Source organism: Populus alba, chromosome 14 (assembly GCF_005239225.2).
Source record: "Populus alba chromosome 14, ASM523922v2, whole genome shotgun sequence".
In the NCBI taxonomy this organism is placed as follows: domain Eukaryota; kingdom Viridiplantae; phylum Streptophyta; class Magnoliopsida; order Malpighiales; family Salicaceae; genus Populus; species Populus alba.
The window spans coordinates 6457835-6473311 of NC_133297.1; the positions used below are offsets into that span (position 1 = coordinate 6457835).

The following is a 15477-nucleotide window of genomic DNA, read 5'->3' on the forward strand; positions in this document are numbered from 1 at the left end:
TTGATTACGTATTTTTATTATTGATCAGAGAAATCGAAAGGCAAAAGGTTATAATATTTCCTTACGAATGGAACTGTTTACATTTTTTTTTTTTCATAAATAAGTACTCCCCGGAGAAGAAGCGGTATTGATCAACACAGAGTCATCACAACTGCGAGCGAAAGCGCTTCTTAGCATAAAAAGAAGATGAGCAAAAATCTTGGAACCCTTATTTGGTACGACGATAGTTTCACGACCGACGACTTGACAGCAATTCCCAAACTAAAGCTTCGAGGCAGTGGTTGGATTTCTGGCTCGATTTGTTGTTGCGAATGTTCTAAGAAGCCCTTCTTGAGTTACTGACACAATGTGCTGTCCATCAATACATGAATAAATTCAGTTCGGAGTTTTCTCTTGTCTATCAATCACAACTCCACTTGTTAAAGAGAAAAAAAGCAGCAGAAAATAGAGAGAGAAGCATGACAACAATAATAAAAAACATGGTTGCACCATCATAGAAATAAATGATTATTTATATAGTAGAGTTAATTTACCTCTCCTTTTCTATTGAACATTTCACCAACTACAAAGCCTCGAGCATTATAGGCAGCAGGGCTCACAATCTGATAGTCAATGATGTGTTAAGATTTCTGACATATCCAAGAGTGAGAAATGCAATCTGACACTTACCGCAAATAATAACCACTCATCAGCTCTAAAAGGCCTATGGAACCACATCCTGAAATTTGGGAAAAAAGCCAATGAAATGATTAATTGAAGCCAAAGCGGAAGAAAGGCTCTTCTACGGTGATATGGGTTCAAGGGATATACACGTTTAATCTAAACAAATAAAAGGAGTTCCCTAGTCAATGATAAGCATCATTCGACAGATGCTGTTGATTCACAAGAGCAAGCCAACTATAGAAGAGCTATTTAAGAAAACTAGTGCTTGCTATAGCGACCCTAGCTATTGTTCTAGTTCAAATTATTCAAAACAGGCCTGGGAGAAATAAATAACCTGAGCCAAATGGAGAGGATCCATCTTTAAACCATTATTCACCCTAACTAGATCTTGAACTTCAATTATCTCAAACCATACAAGGGGGGGAGGATATAAACTGGTTATTCTCAGTAGATTAAATTAGATGATTACATGGCAAAAATGACAAAAGGATCACCCAAAATATCATCCGTCCAAATGAAAGTGGTGCAACCCTCTTTCAATGTAACATAAATCTTGCACAGCATGGTCAATAAATAATTATATTGTTATAAGATGCAGATACTTACGTGTGATCTAGACTAACTGCAGATGGCTTCAAACCCCTAGCACGGTGGGGATTCACACTAACTTGAAGAAATATGAGATCAGAAGCATATGCCACTACACATCTGTAAAAGAACAATTCGATAACATTAAAATTCAAGGATGATATTGCTTGTGCATCACTGGTGCGATCCACTTCCATTCATCTAAGACCCGACACATTAAAGTACTCGGGAGGTTTCTATCCTTTTAAATTTTAATATTGTTAGTTATAGAAAGAAGTCAGTTTGAGGAAAATTATTCATGCAGCCAATCTCAACTAATTTGGGGATAAGCTTTCATACAATTGAGTCAAGTCCAACAGAAGTTGCTTACCTATGCAAAGCCTGATCATCTGAAAGTTTCCCTTTTGCTCTAAACCAGTACTTCAGGCTGCAAATATTTCATTAGATTGGCCTCCAATAGAGTAAAGGCATACAAGCCACAAGGACATCAAAGGGTTCGTATTCCAACACAAGACAAACATATATAGGTCCTTATCGAAAGATCAGATTAGCAACATAATAAACCAGTCCTACCTTGGAGGAGATTTTGTCTGATTAGTGTTAGTGTTGGGCTCACAAAACCTTATTTCCATTGGCCAAGGGACAAATTCTTTTGCAGCAACTTTGTTGCGATAGCTCCTGAACATGCAATGCAATTGTTAACTCTGGTTCCAGGCTCAAAGAGTTAACTGCTTAAATTAAAATAAAATAAAAACCTTTTACAAGTGAACCAAGTTGCAACAAACGCTGTAATCCAGCAGAAATGCAAAAAGGTTACAGGAGAAAGCATTGACCACCCATAACTGAAGTTGCATTCATACCTTGGAAGAAGAGGATCAGTAAGACGTTTCTCACGCAGCTCTTCCATTGACAAAAGCTGCAATATGAGGATTCAATATCCAAAGCAGTAATGGAATGTATAAAAACATACAAGCTCGTTCAGCTTACCAGCTCTGGTTCAGGCACAGCTGGCATCTGTGCTAGCTGGTGGACAAACCCGTGTTCTTCTTTCTATAAAATTAAATTAACCCAATACCAGTTTTATTCTTGATTAATAGCAAAAGAAATCTACCAAAAATATAACTTAAGTATATAATTGAGGACGTTTGAAATTTTATTGAAAGTTTTGTAGAAGAGGCATAAATTGAGGGGAAAAGGCAATGTCTTTAAGCAAAAAACTGCATCAGGTATTGACTGATAATTAAATATTTGCTTGAATAATTCTTACATGAATCAATGTCATCACAGACACAAAAGACATTCTTTAAGTCAATTTTTTTTTTTTTTTATGGCCAGAAAACAAAGTGGCATTGGAACCTGCATTTGATTTTCAAAAGACAAACTGGCCTTAATGATGATTGACTTTCTCAGGGGAGGGTTTACTGTCCTGAACATCTAAGTTCAAGATTTAAATAGCACCTGTTCTGTGCAACCTCTGCGCAAGCATTCTATGATAGAGGCAGACAATTAAAGAACTGAGCTGGAGATTGGTATCTTAAGACCAAGAAGCAAACACAAAGCCAATAGCAGCTTTAAATACATGGTGACAGCATCAAAGAGATTTCTGGAAGTTCCTAATACGATGATATAGAGAAACACATTGGGATCAACAGTAGTTACAGATTATTTACTTGGAATCCCTCAAGTTATACCACACAATGACAGTTATTTAACTTTCGATCCTAGTTTCCCTGTTCAGGTATATATCCCTACAGCAGTTTAGTTTCTCTGCCACTGATTGATCACCCCTCTTACAAACCTAATGTACTAATCCAATTACCAATCTCAAAAAGATTCAATCATAACATTGCAGAACACTGAATAAAGGTCTATTTCATGTTCTTTCCCCATCAGGGGAGGTTCATTATTCAAAATCTACTATGTTTCCATATCAGAACCTTAAGCATTAATCTCTAGGTTTACAATCACTCTTAAAATCACTACGGTGCCACAGGGCCATAACCACATAGCATAAGAAGTTTCCCTCACGATGCTAGCATTCATTTAAAACCTCCCCCATGGTGGGGTATCTAACTATAACCCTGCTAGAAACTAAAGATTTCCTCTGGCCCCATTCACAAAATCCAGTGGTTCCCACATCCCCGTAACAACAGACTTAGGGAAGAGCTGCATGCTCAGCTAAGAAAATGGCTGCTAGAAATAAGTAACGGTGTGGTTGTTGGAAATAATTAATATTATCTCTCCGCAAGGACTGCTGATTATTTAACACTCAGTGTACATCTAATTCTATTTTATTTCTTATGGATGAACGGGAGTAATGATGCTTAAATCTTCATCGTGTGTTTTTATTGATAACCAACTAGTATCAAGGATTCAAGGTCAAAGTTTAACATCTTCAACCCAGTTGTCTTTTCTAACCATTTGTGATTTCAAGCATGTTTACAAAGGGGATGATTTCAGCTAGCTTGAAAAGCTTACTGCACTCAGTAGAAAATTCAATTAACGTTGAAAAGTCTAAAAGAACATAAATGGGTGCTAATTTAGCTATCTGGTATTTTTCAATATTTTATCCACCAATTTCTAGTATAGTTGAATTTCTTCCCTTCAAACGCAAACCTAACGGTAGTATAAAATTTAACAGAGTACCAACCTAACAATCCACATAATGGCCACAGAACCGATGACTGTTTCCAAATCCATCTCACTGTAAAGATTTGTCAGAATACAGATTAAATGCAAAACAAGGCGGCAGCATTACCTGAAATGAAGCCATCAATGTGAATATGATATTTCCTTTTTGTATTGCGTCAACTTTTCGGGTAGCAAAGCTTTTCCCATCGCGTATTCGTTGAACTTGGTATATAATTGGCACTACAAGAGTATATGCAAACATACACCATGTGTAATATCACTTTAGCTGTTATGCTCCACTAGCAGGACAATAAGCCCAGATAAACATGTTTGAAAAAGGAGATCTATTTATGCAACCCATTTATTTTCTTTTTATAAGAAACATATGGCAAGGATTCCCTCTTCAGGAATAATTGACTGGGAAGAGTAAAATCCCTTACTGAGCTTGTGTCAGGAAGTGCAAAATGATTACATATATAATGACCAAACATATCACTAAATAGACCTGATAAAAGTCTCTCTCTTAAAGATGGACTGAGGAGGTAGGACAAGATGATCTAAAACTTGATAGGAAAAAAAAAAAATTGAACAAGAAGGGAAAGGCATTATTGAAGCAAACACAGGCATTGTTGGTACCTGACTATCAAGTGTTATGAAAAATTTCAATTGAACTATAAACTTAACCTCTACTTTATTTCTTGCTTTATACTAATCTTCTTCTTTTCCAAACAAGAAGAAAGTAAGTAATTTGAAGGTCTTTGATAGGATTAATTTGTCTTAGACTCTAGAGAACAAGGTTGTTTTGCTGTTTCTCGCGGAGCTTGTTGATAAGTTAGAGTAGAGGCTGGATGTAGGTGAATTTTCACTCATTTCTTGCAGCATCTATTAGTAGAGAGAACACACATATTTGCCTACCAAACAGGAAAGGATAACAGAGTATGTAAATTAGTTGTTGCATCTCCTAGGAGATATTGCAATTGTTACATGAATCATGAAGTTTGAACAGACGTAACCTCTGAGCATGACTTTGCTAAGGGTAACAGAATCAAAAGTGCATGAATTTCTATTCACAGATTAGGCATCCCAGGTTATACTTACTGTCAAGATCCCCAATAAGAAGAAAATAAGCATGCAAGCTATGAACAAGTTTAAAGCAATCAACTGTTTTTGATGCTGCAGCCAATGCCTGCACATAACATCACAGTGTAATAATGAGAAAAGATAGCTATGTTTCTGTCCTCAAATTAGAGCACTCAATGTACTATTGAAACAGGGAGTAAAACAAAAGAGTCAGCTTTATATTAGCTTAAAATTAAGAATTCAAAAGTAAGAATGCTGGTTTATACAGGATAATTGAAAGTTGAATTGATAAAAACCAAAAGAGATAAATCGAAGGAGCCAAGTCCATTTTTTTATCACATAAAAGTGGATCAAAACAGTACTTGTTAAACAATGAAAGCATGATGTGGATTGTGTGTCCTCACCACAACCCATTTCATACCTGTCCAACAAACTGTCCTCCAAAGACCTTTCCAAATCGTGGGGCATCTGGCAGAGTAATGCCCTGGAATATATTCACCTTCAAAACACACAACAAAATCTTAGTCTAGATTTATACCAATTCCTTCACTAACCTATCACAAGGAAGTCTAGAACACTCAAACCAGAGTTGAATGTTGTATTCATTAACCATAATTCTCATAGAGAGGAAAATTATACTGTTAGAGCACAACTTCAATTTTCCATTGTTTCTGTGTGTCCATTGAATAGAAGTTAAGAGCTTCTAGTTTCACCTCATTTTGGCTCACTTAAGAGGTGAACTGGCCATCATAACATATATCAAATTCAGACGCATAAACATTTAAATACCAGGAAGCACAAAAATTCTCCTTCTGCATTCTCTGATAAGATAACAAAAGTCAAATCCTAAATCGAAAACACCTCAATGTGCAGGAAGAACATACTTCTATTGACTCCAAATGCAATATGCTCTCCACAAGGGGGCAGGAGTCGAGTGTCTTGTCTGCATTCCATATAGATTTTGGTCGAAGCAAAGTGCATTGATCATGAGGTAGCACTAAGCAAATTAGCTGTCAAAACAGACCCCAGATTAAATGCCACTGTCAATTTCAGTTAAGTCCCGTTTTAAGTTTAGCAAGATAGATGTTTGAGCAGCTGGGGTTGTATATCAGAGAAGATAAAGTGAGAAAACAAATACAGTTGCAGCTTGCAGCTACCTTAGTCAAAGCAATTACATCTGCCTGCTGAACAGACGCAGACAAACCTGCAAATAACAAGTTAATGTCACTCTTCCAGGCCTATTAGATTCACTATTAAAGATCATAAATTGTTATAAACCAAGTGGTATCACATCTAGTGATAAGAAACATTAAAAAACATACAATTGATATTTGACTAGTAGAAATAAAAAAAAGATTGTATCGCAACAACAAAAGGTCTAAGATTGCAACCAAGAAAATCATCTTCTCACCATCACCAAAGTAATCATATCGCTGCAATTGAAACTCAGGACGACCCTCTTCCTCTTCATTTACTGTTCCACAGACTTGTGCCTATAAATCAGAATTTCCAACGATCAGCCAAAGTGGCTTAAAAATAGAAAGAAAGAAAAACAGAATTAACAATGGTAACTGCTTATGATTAGTTATGAAGCAAACCGACCTCCCCTTTCCATATAAAATAGATTCCTTCCCCAACTTCTCCCTGACGAATAATATACTGTCCTTCCTCTACAGCACAAATCATTCAAAATGAAGATTTTCTTTTAAGAAAATAAACACAAGATAAAACAGAGAGAGAGAGAGAGAGAGTTAAATTCTCTTAAAGAAGTAAAAATTACCATAGCGTTTAACAATAACGAGCTCCGCGATTTTCTTGAGAGACGAGCTAGGCAACCTCTGTAGCAGAGGAACACCTCCTAAGAACTCCGTAGCTGCAAAAAAATCTCACGAAGTTCTTTCGTTTTTCCCGCATTTTCTCAGCAACCAAACAGAAATTAAGGGTTTGAATAGAATTTACCTGATTCGATGTCCATAGAGAAGCGTGAAACGATGAGAATTGGAGCAGAAACGTGCGATTATGGAGCTTGATCCGATCCTTCAGTGCGGTAAAGTTTTAAGATTGATGAAGGGAGAGGGGCGTAGCAGGGTGTAGATTGAGTGCTTTTCAATGTATTGAATTATTGTGCACTTTTTATACTCCAGCAAATAGATAGACAGAGAGGGGGGGATAGCAGCAATACACTTGCCGGTAATAGTCGGGATTTTCTTTGTACTTTCCCGGTTGGTTTGTATTCAATGGCCAACCAGAGGCGACAAATTTGGGAGATAAAAAGGGTGCCCCACTGTTGATCTAAGGAACCGTGAAAGTAAACACGTGTTTCATTTTACTAATTAAAAAAACACTAACTCTTCATTTTTTAAAATATAATGAAATAACTTTATTAGCTTTAAATTTTGTAAAAAATATATATATATGCAGTCGTCCAAAAGCATTTTCATCTTTTTATTATGATTTTTATTTTTTGCTATAATCATTTAGGAGATTTGGCAAATTAAAAAATATAAATGTTATTAAAAAATATTACATGCCTACCATTCATTAACCAAACATCTCCTCCTTTCATTATAACAACATGTATGGCTAGCAAGCTTTTGGTCTGGAATCAATTACTATTTCTTTTTTTCCTTTTCTTTTCACTCTTCTCGATTTGCACGCCTGACTCTTTGAAAACTTGGAGGGGATATTCAATCTGTTGTTTTCCTTCGTATTTGATCCATATTTTTTTTTAATTATTTATTTTATATTAAATAATTTATCAAAATAAAAATGCCTTTTAATTTCATTCCTATTAGGACAGCTTCAGAGGAGAAAATAGGATGTTTCAACCAGAAAACTTCACCAACAACAAATCGACAAGGAACTGAAAAGTAAAGTCCAATCATCATCACTCAGAAATTCTTTGCAAGTTAAGGTAATCAGTAGTAAGAAAATCACTTTACCTTGCTCAAAATGTTAAGAGAAAAGGTTAGCTTTTTGAATTTGGTAAAAATAAACACAAATATGAACTTGTACTTGATCCTTGCCAGCCCCAGAAATATTTTGAAGCTGATAACAGGAAACGGCGAAAAAAGAATCTCTCGGGATCAGGAACAGCGAGATGATGTATATATTATAATTGATAGAAGATCTGACCAAAAAACAGAGAAAACTTGAAGAAAAAAACCCAGCAGTTTCAGAAAAGACTTGGTCCAGATTGTAAAATAACTTGGACACTAACCAATATCAAAAGAGAATAGGAAGAGTAAAGCATTTCTCAATCACCCCAGAACTCTTAAGAGATTCAAGGGCACAATCAATTTCTTCTTTGCTCCACCTCCTCCTGCCCTGGATGCAGGAAAATAAGCCCAAGAATTTGTTACAAAACCTCATAGAAACAGGAACTTAGAAGAAAGTAAAAGAAGCAAGATTTACATTATTTTCCTTTCCGGCTTCATTTTAACAGCACAAACAAAGGCAATGCTAAAAGTCAAAACACACAAGCCATATAAAAATCACAATTACCTTAACTTGTGAAAAAAAAAAAGAGCATTATCTTGGGTCTGCAATGACTGCCAATCTTTCTCTTTACAACATTCAAAGCTCAGTTAGAAGTTGCAATATGCTCTTCTCATGGGGAGCAAAAATCAGTAGCCTCCCATGGAATCCTCATAAACCTTTCTCTATGCTCTTCTAAGATATTAAAAATGTCAAACATACATCAATAATCAAAAGACATAGGAACAGTTACGCAAATCAAGGTTTTTTTTTTTTTTTGCAAAAAAAAAATTAAAAATAGAATGCTATACAAATGGTAGCTTTTTCTAGCTTCCAACAAAAAGATATGGGAAGTTTGAAAAAAATGATTAGTTAATTCAAAGCACCAGCAGTAAGTAATAATTACAAAACACAATACCAAAACCAAGTTGAAAACTGAGCAAAATACAAAACTGGTAAAATGTATCAAAAGGAACTGGAACCGATTTCTCCACCACTGTGTGTCCCTTTTGTTCAGTCTATGTTTGGTGCAATCACCTAAGGCTAGAAACAAAAACAACACATTACTCTACAAGTAGTTCATTAAAATATATATTGTAAATTGCAAACACATGCTAACAATAAATTGTGGCAACAGAAGGGCAAGCAAGCTTCACCAGAATAGATATCAAATGCCACAAATAACGATTGCTATCACCTACCAACAACAGTGCAATGATTGTTAGTCCATAGCATTGGTGTAACCAATAATAGTGCAATGCATATGGCTTGGTCTATTTCCATGCACCCAAACCTAAACCCACAGATGTTTGAGTGTGATAACAAGAAGCCAGACATCAAATGCAGAAGTTTGTGGAATTTAGGCTTTGAGTGGGTAAAATTATATTTGCCATGACAACCGTGCTTTTGGAATGCAATTGCAGTTTTTGACATGTAGCAAATATGGCATGCAACACTCATTGTGTGCCTTTCTTAGGAAATCATCATTTTACTACTTTAAAGTGAAAAATCAAGATGAAATATTGCTGAAAAAACAGTGCTATGGTATCATTAAAATTATGTTAAAATTAGGTAAGTTCTTTTCAACAGTTTTAGCTTTCAAAGAAATTTCTACCAATATAGCTGTAATTCCCATGTCATGCCAGTTTGGAGACACAGATGGTGCCGATCCAGAGTTAAAAAGCATGAAAGAAAATTTGCTGTCATGTAAGATTCTCAAAAAAATTGAAAATCCAACCCCGCAAACTTCAAATCAAGTTAATTTTAGTGCACTTGATCTACTAAATGAGACCCATCATATGGTGTGTCTTGATATTTTATAACTCCAATATTACATGTAACACAAGAAACTAACAACTTGTAAAGTACAATTGTAAGTTGTATCCCTTGAAATAACATGTGATATTTAGCCATATAAATAACGGGAAAATACCTACCATATGATGAGTCTCATTTAATAGATCAATTGTACTAAAATTCAGCTCAACTTTCCACAACAGTAACAAAATCACAAAGTTAAACTTTGGATCAATACATGAAACTAACCTCTTTGTTAAAAGACAGAGAGGAGCAAATAATCTGCCTTGACCCCATCTTGTCAAATTTTGGCATGGTATAAGATTATATAGATTTCCTCTCTTAGCCCCAATCACTTTTCCTCGCATGGAGGCATCTTAACAAGTAATATAAATAGTATATTAAAGATTGAAAACAACTAGCAAAAAGAATTATGTTGGTTATAAAATGGATGCAAGTTTCCAGCCAAGGGGTATATTTCATATTTTCAGGGGGAAAATACACAAAAACTTGTTCCAGGTGTTGGGTTTAGTTGGAAACTTCTGCCAAGCCTATTTGTCATTGGCAAAAGTCAAGCTTCACTTCAAGCATGGCTTATCATTATATCTGATCATGATTATCCTCTATAATACATGTTTCCATGTAACTTGGATACACCACATGAGCTAGTTGAACCAAGTATAAAAACAAACTTTTGGCTTTGGCATTGAATGTTACTAAATGGTCTGATTTCCACTTAGACATCTAATGAATTATAAAGCAAAGAGTTTGCTATTATACTCGGTACAACTAGCTAACTTATAGACGCTCGCACAATTGCATCTCAAATCCACCACATAATATAATACCAGGTCTAAAACCCAACACCTTGGCTTTCTCATTAGATGCCCTTTTCTTGTCTTAAAACATCTAATGAATGACAAAGCCAAAAGATTGGCTTTACACCTAGTCAAACTAGACAGAAGACACTTACACATTGCTTAGGCCATCACGATAGGAAGACCAGCTCAGTGATCAAAATTTGCATGTTCCCAAGCATGAAAACAGAGCACAAGATAATCATAAATTACCCCAGCAATCACAAGCATTATAAAAGCAGTTCAAACCAAAATACTTTGCACATTCAACCCAGAGACTCAAATAGCTTAGGCAGAAAACAAGAACGACAAAAGTAAACCAGATAATTGGAAGCACATCTTACTTCGTTCCATTTTCTGAGGCTTTCTGGTGATCACGGCTTTGTTCTGGACTCCATCTCGTGATTGTGCACTCCTCAATAGAGCATCTCTCCAAACAAGATGGAGCTAATGCACCGTGACCATTTCTGTCAACATTCAGAACTAACAATGTTTTCGCAACACTTCCACAAAGTCTGATAGTGCAGTGGAAATCAGACCACACCCTCAATCTCCCAACATCCCCTTCTGACAAAACAATCACAGCATATTCTGAATGTACCAAAGATGGATGATGCCGGTAAGCAACGAAATCCACACCGTACTGTAATCCTGGCCTGAGAACCCAATTTTTCATGCGAAGATGGGAATAAGCCTTATAAAAATCCGGGAAATTTTCCTTTTTCAATTTCATATACAACCACAAATCTAAATCATTTTTAACAAAATTATCTTCACCGGCAATCTTTAAACATTTTAAAGAATAACACAAATAAAACGCTTCCTCCAAACCCAACTGAAACCATTGCTTATCTTTTTCAGCAGTAATTATGGGTTTGCCAAAACATGCACGAGTGAGAAGTTCAGTCTGTTCTGTTTCCACTGCAAGAAGCACACTACAACCTGAGAGCGACGCACGAGCATTTGACTGAAGAAGAGAAGATTGAAGCCGTGAGACTATTTCTGACATAGGATCTGCTAGTGCTTTAGCTTCTGCTCCTTTTCCTTTCCATCTTGGCCCCATTTTTCAAAGAATAACACTTCAAAATTCTGAACAAATCAGACAGATAAATAAACTTTAAGAACCAAGGGACACAAAGGGAATAAGGTTTGTGGATTTTCTCACTTACCAAACAGAACAATTTCCCAGAAAATCCACCATGAGAGAAAAAAAAAAAAAGAAAAAAAAAAAAGAAAAAAAAAAAAAAGAGGAATGGTTGCGGCCAGGAAACCTTAGGGCTTTTCTCTCTCAGTGCTCGTCAAATTGAGAAAGCTTGGCTGTTTTAGAGTGCTCAGACTTCAAAGGACTGTTTTACTCTGAACTAACTGTCAATAACAAGAATAAGCGTTGAACAGTAAAATGGTTAACAAGTTTAGGGTATTTTCTGATTAATTGACCATAACAAAACTAGATTTACTTCTTCCATTTGATCAAAAGCTGTCAATTTGCCTTTCATGACCAAAAAAAAAGGAGAAGAAGAAGAAGAAGAAGAAGATAAAGATAAAGAAAAAGAAAAGGTCAATTGACCGGAAGTTTCTTTGCACACCTTTTACACTGTAAGTTGCAATATTTCTCAAGCATGTTCACAACGATTTTTAAAACCTATTAAAAGAAACTGATTGCTGGTTTAAAATGACATGTTGGCATAATTTTATTGGACACTTTGTGCTTACTTTTTTCTTTTTTTCCCCTATGAATTATTTAATGCATCTCAATATTGCTTAATTTTCTGAGAATTTTTTTGATACTTGTGGTTTCGAGAATTATATATTTTTATTCTATTTATTTTTTTAATTATTAAACTTGTTATTCAGTTAAGTTTGTATAAAGGATATATGTACAAAAAAGAAACAATTTGTTTAGAATTGTGATAGCACTTATAGTTAAAAATATTATTTATTAAAAAATATATTAAAATAATATTTATTTTATTTTTAAAAAATATATTTTTAAAATCAACACATCAAAATAATTTAAAAATAAATAAATCAAAAATTTTAAATTTAAAGAATAAATTTTAACTGTATTCCCAAACTGTCTCCAACTAAGTTAGTTAAGGGTTACAACCTGTAAAAAAATATAAGTAGGAATAACAATGAATACTCACAGTTTTCGTCCTATCAATACTCAAATTTAAAATTATTATTCATATCCGATTGAAACCTGACAAGTATAGATTTTAAATACGTAAACCAATTTAAAAATTATTTTGTTTTTTATTAATATCCCAGGATTATAAATTTATACACAAAACATATTCTTAATATTAAATAAAAAGATAATTTCTTTTATTTTTGTATTAACATTAAAAATATTAGATTTTTTATTTGATAAGATAAAGATCCCCTTACAAAGAAGAATTTCTTTTAAATGTTAAATAAACCAACAATTAGAAAATACAACAATATCTTAGATTATTTAAGACAAGTAAATAATGTAATTTACTTTATATAAGATGTATTAAGGATAATAATACCTTCCCTTTATAAAATCAGTTATCTTACCTGAATTCTAAAATTAATTAGATTTTTTAATAATCAAAATATTAAATGATGAGTTTCATTTTTTTTTATTTTTACCTACAAATAGCAAGAATTTCTTGTTTTTTCACATCCGACCATTCTTAACTTAAGAAAATGATTATTGCGACGATATACACGTACGACAATAACTACAAGTTTTTGAGGGCATTACAATCAGCTTTAGCTTTTATAAAATAGACAATCAGGGTCTGGAATCCATGTAATCTCACTCATATTGCACCTAATATATATATATACACAACCTTTCAAGGTAATGGAGGAAAGATACGGGAATGCGAGGAAATAACAGAAGCCTGCATATACTTGCTGGGACGATCGGGGTCTGGAACCCAAGCAATCTCACTCATATTCGGGGTCTCCACAAAAACCATGGTGAATTCTCCCACCTTCTCTATAGCTCCTCTCCTGCCAGCTCTCAAAACAAGATTGTTGTTCCTGTTGTAAGAAAAGATGCCATTAGCCAAATGGATTATGTCACCTGGCTCGAATGCATCGCACTCATCACCCCAGAATTGGAAGTGAACTGAAGCAGTCTCGTCAGCCACAAGTGCCAAGCAGGTCTTGTTCTGCCCTTCCAATATTTTTCTGCCTTTGTCCAAAACTATAAACTGTGTGTTAATGTTGTTTTCAGCTGCAGGCACTATGTCTTTTAGACAGAGCATCCTTCCTTCTCGATCCATTAACAACGTAGCAGAGCTCTTGCCAACCTGTAATTGATATAATTAAAGAGAAAGCACGATGTCGTGAAGAAAGAAACATAAGCTAGGGTTTGAGATAAAAGTATCTCTCTTTTCTTTTGATCATTTACACAAACATCTAGAATCCATAATCCTAAACTAATGATAAGTAGATTTAGGAAGACAACAACTGTTCTAACTTGTTAATAACACTTAACTGGACATTCTCAAACATGCAAAGAAAAGCAATAAAAAGAATAAATAAAAACAAATCAAAAATATTGGAGAGCAAGAACGTTGCGATCTTGAAGTATGTATAATGGAGAAGAAAAGGCACCGATGCTAACAATTAATAATGCTGTTCTTAATTGTTTGGGGATTTATTGGAACTAGTTAATTAGTAATAAATCTAGCTAACTACAATATCACTTTATTAGAACATCCATTGGTTTTTCTTAAGTCCACCTGCATGCTTATAATTTTCGCTCCATCTACGTCTATGGCCCGCGCGATGCCGCTAAATCAAATCAAAACTGTATGAGAAAAACAAAAGGACCAAAGGCAAGATAATTGAAAAACCTGGTTTCAATCCAACAAAATTGCAAGAGAATAGACAAACAGCAAGAAAGGAAACAAAGACAAAGGAATCGAACTCCCTGGTCGCATTCCCATGAAATTGCAACAAAAAATCGAGAGATTAAAGGCATTGGAATTTACATTACGGTTTTAAAGTGTTTTTTTGTTTAAAAATATATTAAAATAATATTTTTTTATTTTTTAAAAATTATTTTTGAAATTAATATATTAAAATGATTTGAAAAAATTAAAAAAAAATTAAAAATTTAAAGTTTTTAGAAAAATGGATTGAACTGAACGGTTTCTAAGTGGTTGGCAGCTGGCCATGGCTGTGCAAGCTGAACCAGGAATCGAAGCCCGCCCAAATTGAACGGCCCATCACAAGGCAGAATAGACAGCCCACGACAGTACACGAAACATGGGACCCATCAGCGCAGAAAAGGCCCACACCTATAAATCAATATAAACAGCCCCCAGCGGCCCGTTGCAGCCCATTCAAAATGGGTGCGAGTGGAGGGAAAACTCACCGAGAGAGAACGGAAAAGAGCGATGCCCGACACTGTATGAATCCACGGTGAAAAGCTCTCTTACAAGCAAAACAGACATACAGGGAAAATATAAGCTAAAAAAATGCAGACAATAAGAGCGGAACCAAGAAATGAAAAACAAGAAAAGATGCAAACGACAGCAATAAAAAAGAGAGTAGCCGGGGGAGAGATGGGATAGCAGAGAAGAGAACACATAAAAAAACACATGTTCAAGCCCCTTTATAATGTTACTAACAAGTTACACTCTTCAGATCAGTAATTCACGTCCTTTTAAGAAAATAGGTCACATAAAGTTTTCTTTAAGAAATAGATTTCACAAATTACAACCATATCGATGATGATTCATGAAAGGCTACTTACTAGCTATAATTTGCTGGAGCTAGGAAGGACAGGCGCCGCTGCAGCTGCTACCACCGGCGGGTCTGCTGCCGGCTGGAGAAGAGAGTTAGAGGAAGAGATGAACCAGGCAGATGGAAGGAGAAGAAACCTAAATTTTCCTAT

The 15477-nt window shown here is 35.0% G+C and overlaps 3 protein-coding genes across 18 annotated transcripts; all 3 read right to left on the reverse strand.

Moving 5' to 3' along the window:
* Positions 1-39: 39 nt before the first annotated feature.
* LOC118041654 (acyl-CoA hydrolase 2) lies at positions 40-7313 on the reverse strand. 2 transcript variants are annotated; one of them, XM_035049115.2, is made up of 17 exons: positions 6922-7309; positions 6743-6835; positions 6565-6632; positions 6374-6455; positions 6120-6166; positions 5847-5972; positions 5384-5461; positions 4981-5068; positions 4010-4122; positions 2239-2301; positions 2112-2167; positions 1825-1929; positions 1622-1678; positions 1270-1371; positions 670-718; positions 534-602; positions 40-351 (listed from the first exon to the last, which is right to left on the reverse strand). In XM_035049115.2, the coding sequence occupies exons 1-17, from the start codon at positions 6935-6937 to the stop codon at positions 262-264; spliced, it is 1302 nt and encodes a 433-aa protein (XP_034905006.1). In that variant the 5' UTR covers positions 6938-7309; the 3' UTR covers positions 40-261. The 2 variants fall into 2 exon arrangements, with proteins under 2 accessions (XP_034905006.1, XP_034905007.1); XM_035049116.2 differs by lacking the exon at positions 2239-2301 and having other exon boundaries at positions 6922-7313.
* Positions 7314-7966: 653 nt separating this feature from the next.
* Positions 7967-12215, reverse strand: LOC118041656 (tRNA-splicing endonuclease subunit Sen2-1). Of its 12 annotated transcripts, none has more exons than XR_012167764.1 (5): positions 11762-12214; positions 10937-11681; positions 9096-9136; positions 8467-8982; positions 8046-8289 (listed from the first exon to the last, which is right to left on the reverse strand). XR_012167764.1 is itself a non-coding variant. In XM_073404202.1 (3 exons), the coding sequence occupies exons 2-3, from the start codon at positions 11653-11655 to the stop codon at positions 8223-8225; spliced, it is 786 nt and encodes a 261-aa protein (XP_073260303.1). In that variant the 5' UTR covers positions 11656-11681; positions 11864-12215; the 3' UTR covers positions 7967-8222. The 12 variants fall into 12 exon arrangements, 3 of the variants coding, with proteins under 3 accessions (XP_073260303.1, XP_073260302.1, XP_073260301.1); XR_012167759.1 differs by lacking the exon at positions 9096-9136 and adding an exon at positions 9985-10111 and having other exon boundaries at positions 8467-8976; XR_012167758.1 differs by lacking the exon at positions 9096-9136 and adding an exon at positions 9985-10111.
* A 1106-nt stretch (positions 12216-13321) lies between these two features.
* Positions 13322-15474, reverse strand: LOC118041652 (uncharacterized). Of its 4 annotated transcripts, XM_035049113.2 has the most exons (3): positions 15337-15474; positions 14956-15014; positions 13322-13882 (listed from the first exon to the last, which is right to left on the reverse strand). In XM_035049113.2, the coding sequence occupies exon 3, from the start codon at positions 13853-13855 to the stop codon at positions 13421-13423; it is 435 nt and encodes a 144-aa protein (XP_034905004.1). In that variant the 5' UTR covers positions 13856-13882; positions 14956-15014; positions 15337-15474; the 3' UTR covers positions 13322-13420. The 4 variants fall into 4 exon arrangements, with proteins under 4 accessions (XP_034905004.1, XP_034905003.1, XP_034905005.1 ...); XM_035049112.2 differs by lacking the exon at positions 14956-15014 and having other exon boundaries at positions 15337-15471; XM_035049114.2 differs by lacking the exons at positions 14956-15014; positions 15337-15474 and adding an exon at positions 14432-14575.
* Between the last annotated feature and the right edge of the window lie 3 nt (positions 15475-15477).